The 10,409-nt window shown below is 38.8% G+C and overlaps 1 protein-coding gene across 5 annotated transcripts in view; it reads right to left on the bottom strand.

Moving 5' to 3' along the window:
* Positions 1-749: 749 nt before the first annotated feature.
* Positions 750-10,409, bottom strand: part of SOCS6 (suppressor of cytokine signaling 6) — a 32,161-nt gene continuing 22,501 nt past the window's right edge. For all 5 annotated transcript variants that reach the window (XM_074339858.2, XM_074339856.2, XM_019715177.3 and 2 more), the window contains one exon: positions 750-6,433. In XM_074339858.2, the coding sequence (XP_074195959.1) occupies positions 4,697-6,304 (1,608 nt within the window). In that variant the 5' untranslated portion in view covers positions 6,305-6,433 and the 3' untranslated portion in view covers positions 750-4,696. The remainder of the gene's footprint in view (positions 6,434-10,409) is intronic.

Below are 10,409 nucleotides of genomic sequence, written 5' to 3'. Positions count from 1 at the left end.
GTCCAGCTTTTACACAATTCTTGAGGCCTGACCATTCTTCCCACAATTTCGCATTCCCACCGCCAGGAGCAGACGGATTAAGCAGGACATTAAATGTAGTCAGTGCTGCCAGCTGACACCAGCTCTGGAACATCAGAACGTCACGTTATTTGGATTCTATTCAAGTCACAATTTGTGATACTCTGAACAAGGTCATTTTAAAATTTATCTTTGAATTAGCTAGGATGAAAAAAGGACCTGTTAAAAAGTAGAACAAAATTTTCAAGTGAATGTTTCACCCAATGTGGTGTTTTAAGAACTTTAAAGTGTATCATTAAAATCCAGTGGATGTGAGAAATCATTCTAATCTATGAATTTCTAAATGACTTCTACACAATGCACTTTGATAACCTGGTTCCAGATCTATGGAATACCATTAATGTTTTTCGAAATGTCACGATCCAAACTTTTTTCACCCTAATCTTCGTTTAGTGAGGTTTTATGACTGTTAATGTCAATGAGCTTTGTTCAGAGGCTCTGCCAACTGCTCCAGCCTTCATGTGGGAGGCACAAGGATATTAGCAACACCAGCGGCTTCCTAGTTTATTCGATGTCTCCCACAAATGACACTTCGCTTATCCCTTTTTACTAAAACTTGCTAGTCCCTACCCTCCACGCTCTGCCCAGTTTATGGGATATCCAGAAATAATCTAGTTCACCCTGTACTAAATAAAATCTGCATCCGGGTATTAAATAGACTACAAAGCAGATCTTGTGAACGAAATTTTTATTTACACACTGTATCTAGAAGCAGATACATAAATTCTTATACAATTAATTTCCAAAAATGTGCAAGAAATTACTATAATTTGTTTACAAACCAAAACACGTATTAAAATCAATGGACTTTGGATACTTCATTCTGTGGTGTTCTCAGTACAAATGGTACACACCTGATTTGAAACATACAGAAAAAATGTAAACTACAGCAATCTGGATTGCAAGTATTAATTTCATGGCACTCCAACGACTATAAAATTTCTTTAACCCAACATGGATATTTATTACAAAACGTTGTAAGAATTCTTCATTTCTGGAGTTTGGGATCACTTTTCAGAAACAGCAACTACACATTTGCCATGTTGTGACTAATAAAAAGGATGTTTATAAAAAACCTTCCTTACAGGATTAAAAAAGTATTCAAAGAAACCAAATTTGTGATTACTAGCGTACCAATACTTTATTTTAGAATTTTAAAGTTATTTATGGAACTGGTGATTGTTCCTTATTAGAGTTTTCAACGAAACTGTCTATTGCTGGTAGTGATTTCATTTTCAAATTAAGACTTCACATTCAATGAAAAGCCATTGAGATTGAAAATATATGACTTGAATCATTCATAAAGTATCTCTCGTATACAATGTGAAATGCACAATGATTAACACTGGTGTTTCCAAAAGCACTGCTAAAAAGATATTTAGACTTGTAGCATGAGCAGAAAACACTGCGTAAAACCTATGGAAGATTTTAGTAACTTTTATCCTGTTTCAGTAATACTGGCTCAGAAATTATAATGTATACTTCGCTTTATTTCCTATACGCCAACGATTTAGCCTTTTGGCATGATTTTCTTCAATAGCAAGATGGTTGCCCTGTGTAGCTGGTTTCCTTAAAAACTATTTTAAGTTCTATGATCATTTCCTGTGATATAATATTTTTGTCCTTCTAAATCTTCAGATTATTGCACCAAGTAGAAAGAGAGCAGTTTTCCTTAGAAAGAGAAAGAGGGAGATATTTTTAAAGTACTTTCCATGCTGTCTTTTTATAAAAATGCATAGTGTCCTAGTAAGCCTGGAAATAGCTTCTGGCCTCCGTCATGTTTTGTGATGAAATAGTTGATAAAAACAAAACAAAACTCTGATTCATTTATTATGGCAAAAGGATAAAACTTTCCTGTCTTCTTTTTCTTGCCTTGAGCTCAGATTTTCAGAAGCACATATTTAAAAATCATTCACAAGTCGTGTCCCTGTCACCTAAGCCACGGTTCAACAGAATCCAGAAATTTACCCAAATTGTATCTAAACCGAGGTGCAAGATGAAGGTTTACCTCTTTTTCCGGGAACTTTTCCAGTTTCACCCCGGTCTCAGTGCCCTAGAAAGCCAATCGTCACATTACATTCTGCTGCCCACGCCAAACGGTCCTCTCTACGCAAAAGCAGAAACTATCGCAACATTCCTTTGCTTGTAAATAATTTCTTGGCAAATACTTTTTATTTTTATCGATACACTATCAGACCCTAGCCATTTCAAATTGGATTAGACTAGGACATTTTGCTTTAAAACCTTTAATAGTCCGAATATACAAATGCACATGGATTTTGGCTTTCTAAATTAGAACAGTATCAAGACTTGCCCTCCATAAAAACACAAAACACCATTTTAAAAACATTCGGATGAAAATCAGAATAATCTTAACTGGAAACTAAAAGGCTAGATCTTCAACACATTTCCATGAGGAAAACGTGGGGGACAGGCTACGCCCACATGCTGAACCGGGGCTTGGGGGTTTGGGGCAGTCCAAAGACCTCTGTGCACCATGGTCTCGCAAAGCGTACATGTAAATGCTTCTAGAAACACGGAGAAGCCATCTCAACACCTATTATTAATACACAGTGACTCTGTGACAATACCTGCCATCTAATATAGATGCACAGGGGCTTGTAACTCACCCTAGATATATTTTAAATTGTTTAAAAATAAATAGTTTTGCAAAAAAATAGTTTAAATGTCTTGCATTAATTTGATAGGTTTACAACTCTGTAATAGTTCTTAATCCAAATAGCTTATAGTGAACACTTAAATTATATTATTACAGTATACTCAATATTCCATCTTATTAGGTGAAAACATCAGAAAGTGAAAGAGGAGTCTCTGTAACAAGGTACAGTCAACATTCCACCAAAATTAAGTACCTTTTCCCCTTGAAGTCAAAATACCATATGATAATTGTGGCATTGTGCCTTTTCTTGTTAATCCTCAGTTCCAACCTCAAATAAACAGAGAGAGAGAAAAATAGGGATACTGGTAAGTGTGAACAAAAACAGCCATTAAGTTTGACCTATGACCTTTACTCTTATTCTTAAATGGAGGTAAGAGCTACTAGGAAAACTGAGTGGCAAAGGAAGAAATGTCTTAAATTATATATTTCATCTGAGATGGAAACATTTTCCTTTGAAACGGTATAGCTGGAAACATTTCCTGGTTGGGACAATCCTAAAATACTACACTAAAGAATTGGGGAGTAAATACTACATTTCAAAACAACTGAAAACTATGGGGATAACACCTCCCTCCCCCAAAAAAAAGGACTGAATCAAAAAGATAAAATAACTAATGATGCCAATTTACTTAAGACTTAGCTATATTAAAAAATAAACAAATAGAAAACCTATTTTTAAACGGTAGTATGTATGATAGGCAATAAGACTTCCATGTATGATATGGTTTTAATATTTTTCTTACATGGTGTTCCACAATTTCCACAATTTTTCAGCTGAAGTCATTGGGTTTGTTTTGTGTTTTTTTTCAGTGGGATGAATATAGAGTCAAATCTAGCACATCTTAACAGTGACTACAAAAAGAAAAATATAAATCCAACTTCAAAACAATGTTTTCTTTCTATTCAAATTTAAGTTAGAACTTTATATAAACTTTAATGTTTCAAGAGAATCTAGTCCATTTATGAAAATCAGCTCTACATCAAATTTACCCAAGAAAATGTTGACTAAGCTAAAGAAATCACAGATAAAATATTTTACCAAAGGAAAATATAGATAACACAAAAAATTGCTATCACAGGAAACTATGATCATCTAGTATTTCTTTAATAATAGTTCTAGTTCCATAGGTCTTTATATGTTATGCCAATTTGTAGCAGAGCTAAATGACAGAAAAGGCAACAATTTCTAAATTGGTGGTATACATCTCTTTACAATTTTTTAATGTAAGGCCATTTATTAAAACAGACAAACCACAAGATGAAAATGAAGGCAACAAAAAAATTCAACTTTCCACAACCAGAAAAAAAAAAATTAAAAAGAAAACAGCACAATTTTAAAAAGAATTTAGAAATGAGTGTTGTAAGAGATACGTGGCAGATCTGCATTCCATTACCCAAGATGATGTCAACTCATAATGCTAAATAAATCTCCCTAAAGTTGAAATTAAAAATTATTTTCAGTGTATGTGTAAATTCTGTGTTTTATCACACGGGTATGTTTACTCAACACTATCTTTGAAAATATGGGCCATTTAAAGAGACATAACAATTTTCATTCTATAAGTTTCAGTCAACTTTACTTAGGGTTGAATACACATGAAATGTGCTTTTGATGCATAAAAATCACAGTGGATAGCAGCAAAGGACGGGGAGGGAGGTTAAGGAGAATCTGACAATTCACATTGTGATTATTCTGCACGACGATGAAAGAGAATGCACACGTCTAAAACCTCAAGACTTCCCTTTTTAAAGAACCAAAATAAACCCAAGACACCTTGCCAACGTTTCCCCGCCCCGAAACAAACCGATTACTCTTTCACACAAAAAACCGAAATAGTATGGCAGCAAAAGATTTTGATAGCGATGAAAGTTTGTAAACTGTATTTCAATCTCTTTTTCTTATTCCCAAAGTGCAAGATGCAGGGTTCTCATCATCTTTCAGTAGTGCTTCTCCTGTAAATAATCCTTCATTTTGTTTGGCAAAGGCAGTTTCTGAATGAGGTCTATCCGGGTGTACTGACGGATAACAAAACGACACAGGTACTGCAGAGAGCGCACCTGCATGAACCGTGACACCGGGTTGGTCAGCCGCACCGGGTAGGTTGCAGACCCAGGCAACCGAGACCTGGAATAACAGAAAGCTCCATTTTCAGAGTCCCTGATTGAATGCTCAATTAGATCAACTATAGACGTATGTCCTTCCACGTCTGGCTGTTCGTAAAAGCTAAACCTACCATTTGAATGTTCAATTCTAGTGTGAAGTGTTTTGCCATGGGAGCGAAAGCTCAAGCTTAAAAGGTAACGGTCATCAGAACTATCCCGCACAAGGAAAGAACCATCTGGCACACTGGCTAGCTTCCCTTCTGCCTCCCAGCGTGTGATTGGTCCCCAGTACCATCCTTGTTTCGCAAGTTTTTTCAGCTCCTCTGTAAGGCTTGTCACAACCATGGGCCCACTACTCTGCACTGAGTCATAAACTCTTGCAACCCCAGGGGCAGAGTTAGGATCAAAATTCAAATGACAGCGCACACTTTCGGCCACGTGGGCATCTGTGCCGGTGAGCCCACTGAAGTTCCTTTGGCTCTGATTCGTCTGCATTGGAGGTAGCAACGGAGAGAGTGGAGGGACGTCATCGCGACTCGCTCTGGGGCTCTGCAGCATGACTCCCGTGGTGCCGATCAACAAGCCGTTCACCGACTGGTCCACGAAGATCTCGGGGGCCACGACAAGGTCCTGGTCCCCCTGAGTCTCGTCCTCGGGGAAGGAGCCGCCGCCCACCGGGGCAGGGACTGCAGAGACCTCCATGGGAGAGGAGCTGTCCAGACAGTAGCTGCGCGAGCCTTCCAGAGGGTACATCCCCTCGTCTAAAGGCACAGTGTACTGGATGTAGTCCTGAGGCATAAGTCCAAAGACGACAGGCACATGTTCCTCGAGGTGGAGGTGCAGGTCCCCACTGGGGGACTCGGAGCTCTTCAGTGAGTGGCCTGGCTCTGGGCACACACTCTCAGACTGAAGGTCGTGGAAGTCCTTGCGGACCCCGTTCAGTGCCGGGCTGGGGCTGGCGGAGTGAACCAGGGCTTTGACTCTCACCTCCATCTTGATGCACGTCTCCTCGGAGTTGGTGGGCCGCAGGGGCCACGGCGTGGGGCTGTAGTGATGGGTGCGGAGGGAGGTGGACCGCATGGGCCTCTGAGCTCTCACGTCCTTAAAGACCAGCGGTGCCGAGGAGGACGAGAAGGTGTCCTCGTCGGCGGAGCTCCCAGGCGGGGCGCTGCCCTTGCCCTTGTGCTTCTGCTTGGCAGACAGCCGTCTCTTTAACGTACCCATGAGGCTTTCACTTTTGGAGCGCGTTTTCCCACCTTTTTCATCTTCACTGTGGATATCGCAGCTGGTCATCTCTTTCCCGTAGCAGCTACCAAATAAGGAGTCATCTTTTCCAAAATCACTGGCCAGTGAGGGCTGTTGCACTACCATGAAATCCGTTTCTTCTTTACTTTTATTCAAGTTGAAAGACTTCCGGAAGGTCTTCAGACTAATTTTCTTCATTATGACTAATTCCCTAATCCAAGGCGGTCAATTTCTCTCTGGAATATCAGCCTCAAACATCCGGGCAGGCTGCATGTAATGCTGCATCTACGTATTTCTCCAGCTTCATTTACCCTTTGGAGCCATTTTCTAAAAAGAAACAAAATAAATTTTTTAAAAACGGCACATGAACAAAATCTCCACAAAAGTTTTACTTTACTCAGTTTTAAGCCCTTAGCGTCTGAACAAGGACATCTAAGTACGTACCCCTAAGAGGGTCAGTTAACTCACCGGTTTTTTCCATTTCACCCAGACGGTGCGTCACTGCCTAATACGTGATCAGCATTGGACAAATATTGGAGAATGCCTGAAGCACACACCCTAACCTCCCTGTTTTCTTTTTGCACCTGCCTTTGGTCTTCTCCTTAGTTATCAGTCAGAGTGCCCGGCTTTCCTTGCACGCCTCTTCAGCACTAACCCACGCAGGGCCCAGCCACCAGTCTGCATCCCACGAACAGCAACCACTCCAAGGAGGCACTACGCTGAAGTGGGACACTAACAAGTCCGGCTGATCCCTCAACAACTTGTACACATTTTTAAAAACGTAAACATCTGTACAAATGAATAAAAAGCATTCCACAATCTGTGATAAGGTATCTGGCTAAAGCCTAGCCATGTCCCTCTAGCCCTGCGAGTTCACTGAGAATAGAGGCCATTCACCTTCACATCCCCAGAGCTTGGGTGCAGCTTGGGAGGCGGCGGGGGGGAGGAGAGGGAGAGAGAGAACGCTTGCAGCTGGAACACCGTCATGGCTGGGGCTCTCCCATAACAACTAGGTATGTCTAGTGGAGATCTATTTGGAAGAAGATTATGACGCATATTTCCAGAATTGTTATGTCTTCCTCTTCTTTGCAATTTCCCATGGCAAATTTTTACTTCTGTATCGAGAAATATAATTTCTAAACTTTTTCCATCACTGAAATGATAGGATTTCAATTCTGTAGACTTTCTGAAAGTCATTTCTGAGGAAAAATGTTGGCCTCATTGATGACAGGAATGACTGCTCTGCAAAAACGTTGTGCTTAAACTACGCCGACTTTCTTCCCTCCGTGGTCATTTTCTGCAGCTGTGCAATCATGGAAGTATAATGTCATAACAAGTTCATTAGCCTGAACTTGAGCAAAGTAAAACGAAGACCAGGAGTCTGATCCCCACCCACCAGTTAAGCACCACTCAGTTTTTTGGCGAAAGACAACAGCTCTCACCTTGATGACATTCATTAATTCACTACGCATTTACAAAGCGCCTACTACATACCCAGCTCTGCACATGCGGATTTTATAATAAAGTGTTTCTGGCTTCATACTTCAGCAGGAGAGAGAGCGATCTATGAATGGATATATTGCAATACAAACCCATTAAGAATGTAGTGATTACCAGACGGTGGGAGTTAGGAGGAGAGAGAGATCTTACCAATGTTTACTTCAGTTATAGACAGGATTTGCTTCCTCTGTAGACAGAACCTACATGCAATCATCTGTACTAAAAACCATTCAGATCAGACAACCTATTAGGGGATCAGTAGTATCATTTCCATAAAGGAAGAAGCAATTTTAAAAAGTCTTAGCTATCATGTAGTACGTTTTTGATCAAGTTGTAAGAAATAAAATAAATATAAATATTTGGAGCACGAGTTATTTTAAATGTTATTGTGTATCAGATGACCTCACTATGCATGTACTATTATCTTCTACGCAACATAAAGATGTAACATTTAAGTTATCAACACAGACTATTTGTTTGAAAAAACATGGCCATTCATTAACATGAAGGAGATAATACAATGACAATATACTTTACCTAGCGAGTCACTGCTCCTAAGTAGACAGTGTGGGTTTTGCACTCAAAGTACAAGAGATCCCAATCTAATGTCTTTAGACAAGAATAAGACGCCATACACCGTGGTTGTGATAAGTACATTTGTAAAGGTAAAACCATCATGTAATGGAATTTAGATATTTTGCTGATACATGAATAACATGAATTACTACCTGCCATTAGAAAGCAGCTTATATAAAATGTAAGTAAAATAATCAGTTCACTTGGGAATAACAATACCTATAAAATTATGTTGAAATTTTAAAGTCAACAGAAAAAAAATAAACAGAAATAGTAGGAGACAAGGAAGTAAATAAATAATATAGTGAAAATGAACACATTGGCTTTCTGGTAAAAATCTGTACAAGGTATTTCTGTCATGTGCGCCAGACCTGGGAGCCTGTGGCTGAGCAAGCCCCGGAGCCTCACCACTGTGTCCCACCCCCCGAGTGGCCAATCCTGGAGGTGTCAAGCAAGACTTTCCACAACTTACCACACTGAGCATTTACATACTAACTTCGTATCAATTTGCTTTTCTACAGAAATATTTTAGGAAGGTATATCATCTTCATGAAAACCTGCACATTGCATGTTCAAACACCTTCATAATAAAATGAAGCTTTTAAAATGTTTGCAAGTCAGTGACAAATTCTGCTGCAACTAAATGATGATCTAAAGTAATATAAAACCATTGTGTAATGTTACAAATATGTCTATCATGGAAATATTTGTAGAAATCATTGTGAACAAAGAAAACACCATCACACACAGAAGCAGACCCATGTATACATGGAAACCTGAAGACAGAAGCCAGGCCAATGGAAAAATTGATACTAGTTAATAGATGGTGCCAAGACAACTGGTTACATATCTGGAAAAATAATAAAAGTGGATTCCATACCTCACACCATAAATGAAAATAAGTTATATGTATATTAAAGATCTAACTGTGAAAATCTTAAGTTTAGTTAGAATAAAATATAAAATTATCTTTACAACTTTTTTAAACAAGGCACAGAAAGTATAAACAATAAAACTTCAGATCAAAAGATGCCACAAAGGGACTGAGATTTCATGTGTTAAACTCTTTTGTGAAGCTGGGAAAAACAGGACAACCTAAGTACAACAAAAGCTTCATTAACTTTTCTTAATCAGAGAGAACTTTGAAGCACAATTCTTCGTAGTAGTAGAAACTAGTAGTATTTGTTTGTCTTAACAGGCTGAAAATGGTGAACTGAAGGGTAATAAAACCTCTGTGTACTAAGTGATAATTTTCTGGCTCATTAGCAATGAATCCAATTTTGTCCACCAAAAACTGGGCATCAATTCACACAGAGCTTAAGAAAACTTAATTACCAATGTCCATAAAACTGAAGCACGTGAGTAAAAGAGAAAACAAACATGTTTAGTCCCAATAACAGAGATGTTGCAAAGAAAGTATTATTTATAATAATCGAAAATCAGCAAATTCTTGACAAACTAGATCAACGGATCAATAGCTGGAACAGCTTATATGTGGTCGGTCTGGAGTGTCACCCCAGCATCTCTACTACTCAAGTGCATAAATCAACCTAAAGCTGCACCTACAGGTCAGGCCCAGCTAACTCTCCAGGAATGGTACAAAATGTGAGTTCAGTTTCTATCTTAATTTACAAAGGCTTTGATTTTCCTGTTTGTACCTGGGTTATGCTATTTCCTCCTCCTGATAAATGGTCTTTTCCTCTTTCTTAATCCACCTTTGAGGGCATTCCTTAAAAAAGATAACACTTCCTCCTGAAATCTGCTCTGCTCACCCAGCCAAAAGGGAGTTCTCTCTCCCTTCTCTGGACTCCAAATACTCAATCTGCACCGCTTCAACAGTGTGTCACATAGTGACTTACAACTAACTGACTGCGGTCTAGTCATATCTCCCCAACCAGATGGTGATACTGAAAATGTCTTATTCATTTTTATATTCCTAACCAGGAAATACCATTAGATCCTTAATATATATTGCTAAAATTTTTTGATACCAAATAAATATTCCTTGACTATCAAGTAAAATGGATAGGAAAATCCACGTTGTACAAAACTGGCTAAATCTCTTCTCATTAAAATGAAGCAATCTGTCTCCTATAAAACTCAAAAGTTATTATTACAATTGATCAAGGATTGACAATTCCATCTAAAAAGGTCACACATGAAACACTTGCTTATCAGTTAACACACCATCTATTCCCATCCTTTCACATGGTATGTGTTCAGACAT

Source organism: Rhinolophus sinicus, chromosome 4, assembly GCF_057876585.1.
Source record: "Rhinolophus sinicus isolate RSI-liver-muscle chromosome 4, RSI-T2T, whole genome shotgun sequence".
NCBI classification, from domain to species: domain Eukaryota; kingdom Metazoa; phylum Chordata; class Mammalia; order Chiroptera; family Rhinolophidae; genus Rhinolophus; species Rhinolophus sinicus.
This window is presented reverse-complemented; position numbering and strand designations above follow the sequence as displayed.